The 15,754-nt window shown below is 40.7% G+C and overlaps 1 protein-coding gene across 2 annotated transcripts in view; it reads right to left on the bottom strand.

Moving 5' to 3' along the window:
- LOC121275030 (glutaminyl-peptide cyclotransferase-like) overlaps positions 1-15,754 on the bottom strand; it is a 44,193-nt gene that overhangs the window by 10,864 nt on the left and 17,575 nt on the right. The window contains exons 1-4 of one of the 2 annotated variants that reach the window (XM_041182424.1): positions 12,014-12,268; positions 8,320-8,466; positions 4,209-4,490; positions 401-574 (exon numbers count right to left, since the gene is read on the bottom strand). In XM_041182424.1, the coding sequence (XP_041038358.1) occupies positions 401-574; positions 4,209-4,490; positions 8,320-8,466; positions 12,014-12,130 (720 nt within the window). In that variant the 5' untranslated portion in view covers positions 12,131-12,268. Of the gene's footprint in view, positions 1-400; positions 575-4,208; positions 4,491-8,319; positions 8,467-12,013; positions 12,269-15,754 lie in introns of those variants that run through there. The other variant, XM_041182431.1, reaches the window with a different exon arrangement.

The following is a 15,754-nucleotide window of genomic DNA, read 5'->3' on the forward strand; positions in this document are numbered from 1 at the left end:
TGCAGTCACACCGGAATTGTGTGGGAGAATGACGAATATTCCCAGTATGGAGCAACCTTGCTGCTCTCTCACCCAGGCAAGCTGCACCTCCCCACCCCCGGTCCACTCCACCAGCCTGTCAACCCAGGGAGTTAATGTGCCCCCGTCATGTCAGGAAACCATAGGCTGACTGGAAAATCTCAGTCAGCCTGATTTAACTATGGTTAACAAGGTTTCCTATTGCCATTAATCCATGAGAAAAAAGAAATTTATTGAATTTAACCTTTATGAACACTACTTTAATCTGTAATTGAGAAAAGCTGCCTTATTATTCAATTTTTATTGGTATACATCTTCAACTGTCAAGAGGACAATTATTTCTTGTATTTTTTTTCCTGTCTTGCAAGTGGTCAGTACTTACAATACCATGCAGCTGGTTGGTTTCTGTGGCACCAGGTGGATGTGCCTCCCTCTCCATCTTCTGCGCCAAATGTCGAGAGCCATATAGTGAATCAATGTCAGACCAATATTGAAATGCTTCTTCTCCATCAAAAAAAATTAGCTGCAGGGTAAGATCTGGTCTGTCACTATTATCCTAGTTGAAAGAGAAATAATTTAAATGTGAGCCTATAAAAATTTACCTGCACTAAAATTTGAATCTCTTGAGGATATGAATAAGCGATATTTCTGCTGAGACATTTTCAAACATTAAAACTCAATGAAATATTGGAACATAGAAAATGTTTGCAAATCACATTTAGAAAAAATAACACCAATTTTGGCTAGTCTCAAAATCATAATACTTTGGAATGTACTGTTACAGGTGCTATTTTAATATGAGCCTATATACATGAATCACTATTTTCATGATATTACCAATTTAAACTGTGGACAATATGACCAATAAATCAACTGCTGTTGGGCGAGTTTCCTAGGAGAAGTATTTTTCTCCCCAGTTGTTTTGACATAGTAAGATGATAATACATTTGCTCAGGCCTTGGCGTTATTAGAACCATACCCTAAATAACTTTATTCATTATGCTAGCTGTATGGCGGCTATTTACTGAACAAATTAAATACCACTGGCCTTGAAGTACTTCAGGCAATTCTGCCTAATTTCTTATTGCATCACCTATCCATGGTACTGATTAATTTCAAATTTATTTGGTCATTTTTCTATTCATCTGGTGTATGTTCATTCGTTTCTCACGAAACTGGAAAAGCCTGTCTTTTGTGGTCTTTCAATTTATCTGCAGGTAGCTCTATTTAGTTTTTAAAAAATAATTATAGGATATAGGCATTTCTGGAAAGGCCAGTATTTTTTGTCATCAACAGGGATGTGATTTTTCTGTTTTTTTTACCGGATTTCTGTTTCTCTGTTATTACAGTGTGCAACAAGCTCATCCCATCACATCAAGTAAAAAACTTTATGGTGGACATATGTTTAAATTAGCTGAAAAGGGAAGGGGTTTAAAGTATTGTGTATGGACAGTACATGAGACACAAATGATTGTACAGGAATTTGGTCAGTTTGAAGGGTTTTGTTTTGACTTTGTGGTTCTTTTTTTCCAATAAGTGGTAATGATATACTTATGTATTATATGATTAATCTCAGGAGTTATATTTGTCTTCAGAAATACCAGGTTATTTCTTCAAATGCTGCTGAAATAATGCACCAGAAAATCCCATTCCATCTCAAAGCAAATATTTTAAAAAGTCTCCACACTGTGGGAGGGGTTGTCCCCCACCTACATCCTCCCAATTGGTTACTTCACTCCCTTGCAGAGCTCACCCATTTTCAAGTTTTTTTCTTTGACTCACTTCCCTGCATTAAGGAGGTGATGGTAACCATTTCCTTGAACTGCTGCAGTCCACGCAGTGAAGATACTCACACACTGTTGTCCGGAAGGGAGTTCCTATATCTTGCGGGAGACAGTGACATAATGGTAACATCACTGGACTAGTAATCCAGAGACTCAGGCTAATGCTCTGGGAGCCATGGCAGCTGGTAGAATTTGAACTCAATAAATAAAATCTGGAATATAAAGCTAGTCTCATTAATAATAAAGATGAAACTATCTTCACTTGTTGTAATAATCCATCTGGTTCACTTGTGCCCTTTAGAGAAGGAAATCCAAACCCGCGGCAATGTGGTTGACTCTTAAGTGCCCTCTAAAATGACCTACCAAGCCATTCAGTTCAAGGGCAATTAGAGATGGGCAACAAATGTTAATCCTTCCCTGCAAAGCCCACATTCCAAGAAAGAAAAAAAGCATTGACAATGAAGGAAAGGCCATACATATCTAAGTTAGGATGGTGCATGACTTGTAGTTGAATATAATGGTGCTCACATGCACCTAATACCTAGGTAGTGGAGATTGCAGGTTTTAGAGGTGCTGCTGAAGAACCTTGGTGACTTGCTGTGGTGCATCCTGTATTCTGCAGCCGCAGTACGCAATTGGTAGAGGGAATAATTATTTTAAATGTACAAGGATTTCCAATCAAGCGAACTGCTTTGTTCTGGTATATAGCACATATTGCAGCTGCAGTATGCGAGTAGTAGAGGGAATAATTATTTTAAATGTACAAGGATTTCCAATCAAGCAAACTGCTTTGTTCTGGTTGGTGGTGTGCTTCTTGAATGCCATTACAGTGAAATCTCTCCAGGGAAGTGGTTTGCATTCCATTGCATTTCTAAATTGTATCTTCTAGATGGTGGATTGAGGCTTCAAGGAGTCAGGAGGTGAGCTATAAACTGTAGAATATCCAGCTTGTAATGCCACGGTAATTCAGCATTTATGTGGTTGTTCCAGTTGAGTTTTTGGACAATGGTAAACCCCATGATGTCAATAGTGGGGAACTCAGTAATGGCAATATTCTCTTGTTGGAGATAGTTATTACCTGGTGTAGTGCAATGGTTCTTGCTACATACCATCACAGGTCTGAAGTTTGTCCGGATCTTGCTGCATGCATGTTGTACAGCAAATGTCAATTTTGTGCAAAACAAGATCCCATAATTGCAATAGGATAAATAACCAGATAAACTGTTTTAGTGGTGCTCATTGAAGAATTACTGTTGGCGGTGATAGCAGGAGAACTCCACTTCAAATAGCATAATGGTATCATCTACATCTTTTTGAGATGACACAGAGGGCCATAATTTAACATCTCATCTGAAAGATAGCAACTCCAGTAGCGCAACACCGAAGCGTTAGCCAAAATTATTTGCTGAAGCCCCAAAATGCACAAACCCCACAATCTCTGAGAGGCAAAAATACTACCACTGAGCCATGCAGATTCTACAATACTCTTATCCTTGCAGATTTGTCCAAAAATTTCCCTCATAAAGTAAATCAGTTAATCATTCTGGTTTTAGTTCAATTATTTAGGTTTGTTTATCATATATTTGCTATTGTCAAAGGCATCAGTGCGTAGTTTTTGCAAATGATTAATATCTGGTTAAAATTACAGCATATTCTTTTATGACAGATGATACATTACTACAGGTATCAATATTTTTTATTAACTATGGGCACTAATATACCCAATCATAATCTTGTCTTGGCAGGCTGTGATGTTAACAGGCTGTATGAATGCAAATGCCACAAAACACATCTGAGGAGCACCACAGGAAGAGCAAATCCATTTGAAATCCCCTCCTCCTAAATATCTGAATTGGTTTCATCAGCAACGAGTCCTTCCTCAGCTTCTGTCAGACTTCACGGGCAGAATCTTGTGCAGGCAATGAGGGTCTCGGCCACCAGCTGCAGAGCTGGCAAGACCCCCACATCGCCTCCTTTCAGGAAGGTCCACTGCATCCTGTGCCACTCAGGCACCTGGCAGGCCAGTGGTGGGCCTTCCCATGGGATCAAGGACCCCAGTGGGCAGAAGCGCATCCTGGGGAATGAAGCCGGACAGGTGGCTTGAGCACAAGTTTCTGCCAAGCAATACCTGAGTAAAGCCTGAAATGTCACTATATCATCAAGTGAACACCTGACACCAGAAAATTTGTTAAAATGTAGAAAAAAAGTTAATTATTTTGATTTAAATGGGACAAAATGAGAATTTTCTTAAAATGTTAAACTATAACATACATTCGTGTTTGAATTAACGTCTTAACAACCTCTTGATATAAATGGCTTAATACATATGTAAAATGTTAAATAACTGATAATTTTATGTGATACTATACCAGGTTAATTATTTATGTACCATATATTAAGAAGTACCTTCATCTGAAGAAGCAGATTGTCCAGTGCACGAGCCAGCTCCAACATCATGGCACATGGTACAGCAGAATCAGTGGCACCCACATATACTCTACTATACCACCATTCATTATAGTATTTTGAGTCATAGTGACAAGCCAGCACCAGCCTTCGTTTAGCTGAGGGATTTAGGGTACTGATGATATTTGAAAATGTGACTGTTCCATAGGGTATCGCATCCTGGAAAGTGTCCTCTTCAGTTACCCAGCCAGCCTGGAGTTCACCTAACCGACTTATAATGTGCTATGGAGAAAACAGAAATTAACAAAGGTTAACCCTCACACAAGCTAAAAAGTAGCAGGTTAAAAGGCATTTTTTTGGCTTTCTTTCTTGATAGAGGCACTAAGTAGGATAGTGAATGTCCAGGGCAAGCTCTATTGGACTGTTTCGTTCCAACAGACATGAATTCTTGCGTTCAGCTTTATCGAGGTTCCAGCCTAAAGAAGGGACTGATAAAATGAAAACAAAATTGAAGGGGAATTTTTATTTGACCCCTTTACATGCCTTTGTTAGCTGCCCTAGGCAATTCAGAATGACATTTGCAGTGGCTCAGGGGAATGTTACCTGCTCTCATTTTAATTCATAGCCTGTGAGACATTTTTTTAAGATACATTCTTGAGATGGAGGCATCATTCAACATTCCAGGATATAGAATCTTCAGGCAAGACAGAGGAGGGGGTAAATGAGGAGGAGGCATTGCATTATTAGTTAAGGAGTCAGTTACTGCAGTAAGGAGAGATGATATCTTGGAGGGGGCATCGAATGAAGCTTTGTGGGTAGAGCTTAGGAATAAAAAAGGGGCAGCCACATTGTTAGGTGTTTATGATAGACCCCCAGATAGTCAACTGGAAACTGAAGAGCAAATATGTGCACAATTTGCGGAGTTGTGTAAAAACAATAATAGGGTAATTATATTAGGTGATTTCAACTTTCCCAGCATTAATTGGGATAGACATACTGCTAAGGACTTGGATGGAGTGGATTTCGTGAAATGTGTACAGGAGAACTTTTTAGGTCAATATGTAGAGGGTCCAGCAAGGGACTGCGCATTCTGGGGAATGAAGCCGGACAGGTGGCTGAGGGTGGAGGTGGGGGAGCATTTTAGTGATAGCGACCACAACATGGTACAATTTAAGTTTGTTACGGACAAAGAAATAGACAAGTTGCAAAAAAATGTTTTGGATTGGGGGAGAGTGGATTTTAGTAAAATAAGGCAGGATCTGGCCAAGGTAGACTGAGAACAGCTACTTGTGGGGAAAGAGCAGCGGGGGGCATTCAAAAAGGAAATGGGGAGGGTACAGGCTCAACATGTTCCCTCTAGGGTGATAGGAAGGAGTAACAAGTCCAGAGAACCATGGATGACCAGAGATATTCATGATACGATGAGAAGGAAAGGAGAGGCTTTTAGCAGGTACAAGGGGAGCAAATCAGCAGAGGCATTAGTGGAGTACAGAAAGTGCAGGGTGGAGCTTAAGAAAGCAATTAGAAGAGCAAAGAGGGGATATGGGAAAGCTCTGACTGGTAAAAGTAGGGAAAATCCCCAAGATATTCTATAAGTATATCAATGGGAAGAGGATAACCAGGGAAAGAGTAGGGCCCATTAGGGACCAATGGGGCAATCTATGGATGGAGCCAGTAGAGTGTTGAACAAATACTTCACATCCGTCTTCACCCAAGAGAATGAGGATGAAGGTATTGAACTCGGGCTGAGAGACTGTGAGGTTCTCGAGCAAATTGATATAGGGAGTGACAAGGCATTGAAGGTGTTGGCAGGTTTAAAAGTGGACACTCCAGGTCTGGATGATTTGTGTCCCAGGCTGCTGAGGAAGGCAAGGGAGGAGATTGCAGGGGCTCTGACCCAAATTTTTAATTCCTCTCTGGCCACGAGGGAGGTGCCAGAGGACTGGAGAACAGCTAATGTGGTTCCGCTATTTAAGAAGGGTTGTAGAGATAAGCCAGGGAACTACTGACCAGTGAGTCTCACGTCAGTGGCAGGGAAACTATTGGAGAAAATTCTGAAGAAAAGAATCTATCTCCACTTGGAGAGGCAAGATTTGATCAGGGATAGTCAGCATGGCTTTGACAGAGGGAGGTCATGCCTAACAAATTTGATTGAATTTTTTGAGGAGGTGATCAGGTATGTAGAGGAGGGTAGTGCAGTTGATGTAGTTTACATGGATTTCAGCAAAGCCTTTGACATGGTCCCACATGGGAGGCTTATAAAGAAGGCAAATGCACATGAATACAGGGTAATTTGATAAGGTGGATTCAAAATTGGCTTAGTTGTAGGAGACAGAGGGTGATGTCAGAAGGCTGCTTTAGTGACTGGAAGCCCGTGTCCAGTGGCGTACCACAGGGATCTGTGCTGAGTCCCCTATTATTTGTCATTTATATAAACGGTATAGATGACTATGTGGGGGGTAGGATTAGTAAGTTTGCGGATGACACAAAGATTGGCCGGGTGGTTAATAGTGAGGTTGAGTGTCTTGGGCAACAGGAAGATGTAGACGGGATGGTCAAATGGGCAGATAAGTGGCAGATGGAATTTAACCCTGAAAAGTGTGAGGTGATACACTTTGGAAAGAGTAATTTGACAAGGAATTATTCAATGAACGGCATGACACTAGGAAGTTCTGAGGAACAAAGGGACCTTGGCATGTGTGTCCATAGATCTCTGAGGGCGGAGGGGCATGTTAGTGGGGTGGTGAAAAAGGCACATGGGACACTTGCTTTTATCAATTGAGGCATAGATTACAAAAGTAGGGAGGTCATGTTGGAGTCGTATAAAACCTTGCTGAGGCCACAGCTGGAGTACTGTGTGCAGTTCTGGTCGCCATATTATAGGAAGGATATGATTGCACTGGAGGGGGTGCAGAGGAGATTCACCAAGATGTTGCCTGGGATGAAACATTTAAGTTATGAAGAGAGGTTGGATAGACTTGGGTTGTTTTCATTGGAACAGAGAAGACTGAGGGGCAACCTGATCGAGGTGTACAAGATTATGAGGGACATGGACAGGGTAGATAGGTAGCAGCTGTTCCCCTTAGTTGAAGGGTCAGTCATGAGAGGACACAAGTTCAAGGTGAGGGGCAGGAGGTTTAGGGGGGGATGTGAGGAAAAACTTTTTTACCCAGAGGGTGGTGACGGTCTGGAATGCGCTGCCTGGGAGGGTGGTGGAGGTGGGTTGCCTCATATCCTTTAAAAAGTACCTGGATGAGCACTTGGCATGTCATAACATTCAAGGCTATGGGCCAAGTGCTGGTAAATGGGATTAGGTAGGTAGGTCAGGTGTTTCTCACGCGTCGGTGCAGACTCCATGGGCCGAAGGGCCTCTTCTGCACTGTGTGATTCTGTGATCTGGCATAACCAGCATTAATTTCTCATTCTAATTGCACTTCAGAAGGTAATCACGAGCTACCTTCTTGAACTGCTGCAGTCCATTTGGTACAGGTTCACCTATGATACTATTAGGAAGGGAGTTTGAGAATTTTAATCCAGCAACAGTGAAGGAATGGCAATATAGTTCCAAATGATCTTGGAGCTGCACTTATCCAGGCAAATGAAGTATTCCTTCACACTCCGGACTTGTGCCTTGTAGATGTGGACATCCTTAAGTCAGAGGTAGCTGGATTCTTGATAAGCAAGAGGGTGAAAGGTTTTCGGGGATCGGCAGGAAAATGAGATTAAAATCAGATCAGCCAAGTGGCCTACCCCAGCTCCTAATTCATATGTTTGTATATACCTTAGCTCCATTCCCTTGGTACCCTTATCTGAAAAAAAATATCAATTTCAGTCCTGAAACCGCCAATTGCTCCAGCATCCAGAACTTTTTGAGTGTGAGAGTTCCAGGTTTCAACTAGTCTTTGTGTGAAAAATTGCTTCCTAATTTCCCTCCTAATGGCCAGGCTCTAAGTTTATGATCATTCCCAGCAGAGGAAATAGCTTAACATTTTAAACACCTCAAATCAGATCACCTTTCACTCTCCATACTCAAGGGAACACAAGCCAACTTGATGCAAGCAAAACTAAGTTTCGAAGATAGATGAAACTTGAATGGATTATCTGTACTCACCTGGCGCACAGCTACATTTCCAGCAGAGCCTGGATATCTCTCCCTAAGCATTGGTCTCAAATCATTATACCACATCAGAGAAATGTTGGTCAGTGATGTAACATTCCGGGTATCGGTTGCAGTCAGGTACTTAGGCTTATGGAGCAGCTGGTGATTTAAAGTCATTGAGAGAATACGAAAATTTAAAATTTATGCCAGCCTCACCAGTTTACATCATTTAATAGGAGTCTCAGGACTATGAACATTTCGAAACCATTTTAAAAATTGCCAAGAATCTAAGTGTAAGCAGTTGGTAGAGACAAAAGTAGTTCTCTTAAATTAACTGCTAAACAGTAAGCTCTGCTAAAATTATCAGTAGAATCAAAAGGCAGAATACTGCACAATACACACTTTGCATATTACTACAGAAAAATCAACCCAATAATTGTCAAGAGGGCAGTTGTAAGTGACTTGAGGAAATTATAAATATCGTTTCAAAAACATAAAGAATAGCAGTATCAGCAAGGGAGTAACAAATCTGATATTTAGTTTTGGTTTGTTCTTATATTATCATAAACCATGATTCCATTTAAATTCCTCTACAAGAACTGGTTATTTTATGGCTTCTTCACACTTACAAGGATCCTGCCATATCCTAATTTTGGAAGTACTGCTGTAAAGTAAAGAAAGCTAAATGGACAGGAAGTTACTTGAAAGAAAATTAACTGCTCTGGAGGCAGTAGTACTACTGGTGACAAATTACTGGCAACAACGTAGCCAGACTAAGCTTACAACCCCTTCATCACCTGTCCACATGTGGATGACAGCATGTGCTTTTCAAACTCTAGGCCTACAAAGAAGCTTCCTAAGGCTCAGCGGGAGATTTTGCAGCCAGAAAATGAAATTTTCAGTCACAACTTTAAACCAAATGTACGCAACAGGTGCGTGGAAATTCACTGCATGATGTGAACAGGCCTGATTTCAGAGCCCCAACGTATTACACAAAAGCTTCAAGCAGTGATATTCTACAATATAAAAGGAATTAGCTTAATCATAGCACTCCTCATAGCATTACTATTGGTTAGAGCAGAAACCAACAAAACAATACTAATGACTGTTGGAAATAGTATCCTGATGATCCCAGCAGGATATAATTGCTGATGCTGACATCCATTCAAAATATATGACTCACACTGGGATGAAATAAGGCTGTTTTGTTTCTGATAGTGAGTGCCTGCATACGTAGGGCAGAATTTTACATTTGGCGTGTGGGGGCAGCCCTGACACTCCAGAACGTAAAATGACGCGGGATAATGTTGGGTGTGCATCCCAATGTCATCATGCTGTCTCGCGATATTTCGTTTGGTAGGCGTGCGCCGCAGTCAGTTTCCCAACTGCACCTGCCCACTCCCGCCAAGCCTGCCTAACCAATGTAAAATCCTGGCTGTAGAAGCCTTACACAGAAGTATAGCACAATAAAGACTACTTCTTTAGGAAGTCATGAAGGAACTTGTTGCTAAACTTCCCCTGTTTGTCTGCTTGTACTAGGACAATTAATGCTCTTTTGTTTTAATTGTTGAAGATTTTAAAATACTTTTTGTTTAACTTTTCCTTTCTGTTCTATTTTCTCTTTCTTAATCCAATCTCTTTTTTTTCTTTTTTTTCCTTTTTTTCTTTCTGTACCTGATTTTACAGTGAATTCACCCATCATAACTTATAATTCCTTTTCTATGCTTGCTGTCAATTTCACAATCCTTCAGTCTGATTGGTTAAAGAGATAAGCAGTTGCTTTGCCCATTCACTCAGATTCCAGATGCCCTGTTTTCCTTGCTGTGATATCAGCTCCCACTTTTAGCAACTTGCCAAGCGAAAACTTTAAAAATGATACATGCAAGGGCAAGTCTAACTAATGGCGGTCACTGTTTTTAATGCCTTACCACAACAAATTACAGGTAATATTCTCTACATTCAGAATAAGCCACAGTGACAATTATAATGGTTCAGGTATGCACAAACATTTTCATCATAGCAGCAACTGGATTGAATGAGAAAATATGCTGCCCACATAGCCTTAAGGGTTCAGCAAAATATGGAAATTACTGAGAAATGTGGCATTCTTGGAAATTATCCAGTACCCTAGGTGAATGTAAAAAAGCATAATTCCCCTTGGCAAGAAGTCAAACAATTTCATCTCAAATTTCATTCTTTCAATCCCTATATTTATTAAGAATTTGAGCAAAATAACTTAAACAATGCCTTAGTTACTCAAAAGTAAATTCTTTGTAAACATCCCAAAGAATATATATCATGATGCAATTGAATTCCATGTTAAGTTTGAAAGTGACATTCTCCAGTCCCAAATAAAAATCTTCAGTTTAAACAAAGCCAATTACTTATACTTGAGAGGAGAACTAGCCAAGGTTGATGGGGTAAATAGACTAAAAGGTGTGGCAGTAAATAAACAGTCGGAAACATTTAAAGAAGCAATTTAAAATGTTCAACAAAAATACATTTCATCAAAAAAAAATCAGCAACAAAGACCCATCATGGCTCATTCAGGAAGGTGAGGACAGGTTTAGAGGGGATGTGAGGAAGAATTTTTTCACCCAGAGGGCAGTGGGAATCTGGAGCTCACTGCCTGAAAGGATGGTAGAGGCAGAAACCCTCATAACAGTTAAGAAGTATTTGGATGTGCACTTGCGATGCCATGGCATACAAGGCTATGGGCCTAGTGCTGGAAAATGGGATTAAAATAGTTAGGTACTTGTTTGACCGGTGCAGACTCGATGGGCCAAAGGGCCTTTTTCTGTGCTGTAGACCTCTATGACTCTATGACTATTAGATTAAAAGAAGAGGGGGATGATGTTACAAAGAAAGCATGTTCCTGATGTGTTTATTTCTGCCTCCAGTTTACCAGAATTTTAGCAGCTTTGGGCAGCTTGCTGCAGGCAGCTGAGAGTATTATTAATATTTAAAAGTTGTGAATCAATTACATCAGTCAGACCCTGATGCCATTTTTAATCAGTATCAGGTAAGTAGGACACAATCCCAGACCTGTCAGTGAAACCTAGCAGAATCACAGCCATTAGGGGCTGAGGTAAATTTGAATCTTCAATTATTTGAGATTTCTTTGTAGACCAGGAGAAGCAGGAGTGCTCCTCCAGACCACTGAATGAAAACTTAGTTCTCTATTGCCCAGGCCTTCTGTCTTCCTCCCCTTGCCACTTCCCTTGTGCTGCCCACTTTGATCCCTGGCTGTCGCTCCATCTTATCGCCGCTGTCCTACTCCCATCTGCTAGCCAAGTCATGATTCCCTCTGGTTCAAGTGGGAGTCCTTGCTGTAACATGAGGCCAGGGATTAAAATGTCCAGAGCTTCACATCTGCCTCAACCCCACAGTCACAATCACACTCCAAGTTAAAATAGGGGGGGTTTATACTAGTTTCAATCTCGCATATAATGTCAGATTGCTGACAGAAAAAGAAGGCAGGATGAATGGGCATTATTCAAAACACCCCTTCCCTTTCCTTCCTAAAATATGGTGGATGATTATTTTAGTGAAGTTATGCCTTGTGACCTTCTAATAACAGGCCCCAGGGAGATAGAAGCTCAGCTTAAAACTCCTCTGCTTTTCTCCATTTTAAAATGTAAAACTACAACCTCTACCTCCACATTTGCACCACAATGAGACCCCAGTCTATAATCTAAAAACCTACCTTTTCTTCTGTCCATGATACCTTATATTGTTCTTGCCCGTGGGTTTGGCAGAAGATTGTTGTCAAATGAAATAAAACCACAAAAAGAGGATAAATCAAGCTCTTGCTACTAGCCATCTCTAGCTGTTGTAACAAGCACACACTTTTGTCTTGCTCTCTCTTCCTCTCTCTCGTCACAGACTAATGTGCAATCTTGTGAGTCTAATCAGAGCCACAGTGCACTTAAAAGCCTTTTTTTTATTTACGTCATTCCAGACTTCCTTTGATTGACAAATAAGGAATAAGTAAGAGACTATTTTCACCAAGATCATTGGCTTATCTGGCTTACATGTTTTTTTTAAATGTAACCAATCCAAATTGAGCATAACGAGATCTTGGACATTTCAAGCTGTTTCTGCCTCCACTGGGAAAACAACTGACTCCAGCAAAACCAGAAAGATTTTCCTAAAATTAAATGGCAGTACAACAAAGCTGAATAACAAACATTAACATTTACAGTTTCTGTATCACATAGCTCAATGAAAAGATCCTGATGAATTATTGTTGTCTCAGCAACAATAACAACAATAAAAATAACTATGTATTTATATAGCGCCTTTGATGTAATAAAACATCCCAAAGTTCTTCAGAGGAGCATTATTAAACAAAGTATGATACCAAGCCACATAAGGAGGTGTTAGGTCAGGCTTTGTCAAAGAGGTAGATTTTAATGGGTGTCTTAAAAGATGAAGCAAGAGGAAAGATAAACAAAGAGCTGTAGGGAAAGAATTACAGACATTGGGTGCAATGCAACTGAAGGTGTGACCAAATACGGTGGAGCAATTAAAATTGATGATACTCAAGAGGCCAGAATTAGATGAGTACAGATATCTGAGGGTTGTGGGCCTAGAGGAGATTACAGAAATAGGGAGGGGCGAGGCCATGGAGGGAGTTGAAAATAAGGATGAGAATCTTAAAATCAAGACATTATTTCACCAGTAGTCAATGTAGGTCAGCAAGCACTGGGGTTATAGGTGAGTTAAGAGATGAGCAGCAGAGTTTTGGATAACCTCAAGTTTATGGATGGCAATGTCTGGTTGTTCTCCATCAAGTTTAGCAGCTATGGGCATGGGCAATAAGCCAAAAACTCAGCAGAGCAAACAGCACCGGATGATGCAAAGGTTAGATAAAATGCAGCATTCCTCAATTCAAATGAACAGCATACACTGAAATTAAGTTCTTTCTATGGCCAATCTACTACCACAAAACTGAATTTGAAATATATTTATCTTGAAGAAGAAGCTTGAATAAGTTCTACTGAAGAAACTAATGACATTTTTCTTTATGTACCACTTTGCTAAATAAATAAGGTTTAGTGAAAGAGATAGGGGTAGAAATTGAGCTTCTTTATGGAGGTAAAGCTACAATGAGGCCCAGTTTTTGGACCAATATCTTGTGTTGCAGGACTCGTGTACAACATCTGACCTGAAATTTGGTTGGGTCACATTCACTGCTGGCTGCCTAAAACTGATTTGTCATCATCAGTCCCTTGAAGTGAGGATGGCATCTGCCAGGCTGGAGCCCCTTACATATGTAAAGGACCAAATGCCAGATTTAGGTCCCCAGTACTGAGTGGGCCCCAACATTCATCATGCATCCTCTGCAAAAGTCCGAGCTGTCTGTGGAGGTAAGACTGTCACTGGCACCTCACGTTAAAAATGTTTATGAAACCAGGGATCCAGTTTTGTGCAGGCCTTGGGTCTCCCGGTTGCTGTTGTCTGTGCAGCCCCGAATCTGGGTCCAAACAAAATTCAACCCCAGATCCTTAACACGTATACTTCTGTCAGTGTCATGAATTGCAGCAGATATTTAGATTAGTAGATCTGAGTACAAAATCTCCCCACTTGTGTTACCAAACTAGCGTCTCCAGTGCTCCTTACCAAATAACTGTGAAGCAACAGACCTACTGTGCTTTTTCACACTTCTTCACAAAAACATTTTCACACGAGTTGTTCAGGTCTGGAATGCACTGCCTGGGAGTTTGGTGGATGCAGGTTCAATCGAGGCATTCAAGAGGGCATTAGATGATTATTTGAATACAATCAATGTGCAGGGGTACAGGGAAAAAGCAGGGCAATGGCACTAGGTCATAATGTTCATTTGCAGATACAATAGGCTGAATGGCCTCCTTCTATGCCATTAAAGTTCTGTGATTCTGTAGAATGTGGAAGATCATCCAGGATTACTTAGGAATAGTGAAATCTAGAGGTAACAAAGGCATGAATGAGGTTTCAGCATCAAATGACCTGAAACAGGGGCAAAGCTGGATGGTTTCCAGTGCGTCATTCGGATCTTTCATTCGGCAGGCGCGTGCAGGAAGCGGCTGCCAAACTGCCAAAGGCCTATTAAAGCCATTAAGAAACCAATTAATGTAATCATCAATGCTGTCTGTCCAACCTTAAAGTTGGCAGGCAGGCGAAGAGCCCAAGCGGCCTTCACATTTTTCAGGAAACCTCATCCAGGGTGGGATGAGGTTTCCAGAAAGTTTTATAAATAAATAAATAATTTTTTCGCATTTCATAAACATGTCCCAGCTCAAGTGACACTGTCACATGAGGGGACACGTGTAAATAATTTTTTTGTTTCTTTATTGAAAAATCTCAATACGTACTTCATCTTCCTGAGGCAGCTCTGTGTCTCGGAGATTTCTGCACATGCGTGAAAGAGCACAGGCTCTAACTCTCCCTCTTCCCCCAACCCGAACAGGTAGCGCTGAGTGCTACTGGCCTGCGTCACGCTGGGTGGGCCTTAATTGGACTGCCCATGTCCAGCTCAGTGCCCGCCTGTTCCCGCTCCCAACCAGCCCGCCCAACTGGGAGAAAATTCTCCCCATAGGTTTAAAGAAACTCCTGGCAAAGCACATTCTGAGCAGTCACATTCCAAATAAGTTTCCTTCAGCCCTGAGCCCTTACAGACAGCGGCTTGAGGCTTACAGGCTGGAGGCTTTCGATCTTAGAATCCCTTTCCTTTTTATCAATAGCCTTCTCTTCCTTTATACATCTTTTCCTCTTTGAATGCAAATTTTCATTGTATCACTATGTCTTTTGAACTTCACCTCTTCTAATAATAAATTCTAAATTCGAAAAATTTCTTCTAAAAATAATCTTTCATTATAGCCACTTTATTAGTAATCCTTGGGAAAAATAAACAAACACAGTTTCTGAGCTTCACCTGTAATATTTCACTCCCTCTCTTTGAATCCAAGCTACATTAGTTTGTTTAAAAGAAAAATGCAAATTGCCCCCAGGTTCACCTAGCTAGCATTTCAAACCTCCTTCTCTTCTATACATTAAAGCCTCTAGACCAGCTGGCTTTAATCTAATTAAGACACACACACATAGACATGGACACCATTAAACTCTATTTTAAAATAATTTCCAATAACACTATAGACATTATTATATCTTCTTGACACTAGTAGAAGGAAGGGATACAGCAGAGGCAGCTGATCAGGTGGTCAGATGGTCTCTGTCTTAGTCACAAACACATCCACGAGTTCCATGCATTATTATTTGAGTCTCTGGAATAAAATAAATACAACCAACAAAAAGCCAAAAATGAGACAGGGTGCAATCGCAATACAATTAATACATTTATTATTGTCTGTTGAGTAATAAGTGACCATTGCTCCTATTTAAAAACTAAACCACCCTCTTATCCAAAGGGGGGGAGGCAGAAAGTAGGAAACTATAGACCAGTTAG

Source organism: Carcharodon carcharias, chromosome 2 (genome assembly GCF_017639515.1).
Source record: "Carcharodon carcharias isolate sCarCar2 chromosome 2, sCarCar2.pri, whole genome shotgun sequence".
NCBI classification, from domain to species: domain Eukaryota; kingdom Metazoa; phylum Chordata; class Chondrichthyes; order Lamniformes; family Lamnidae; genus Carcharodon; species Carcharodon carcharias.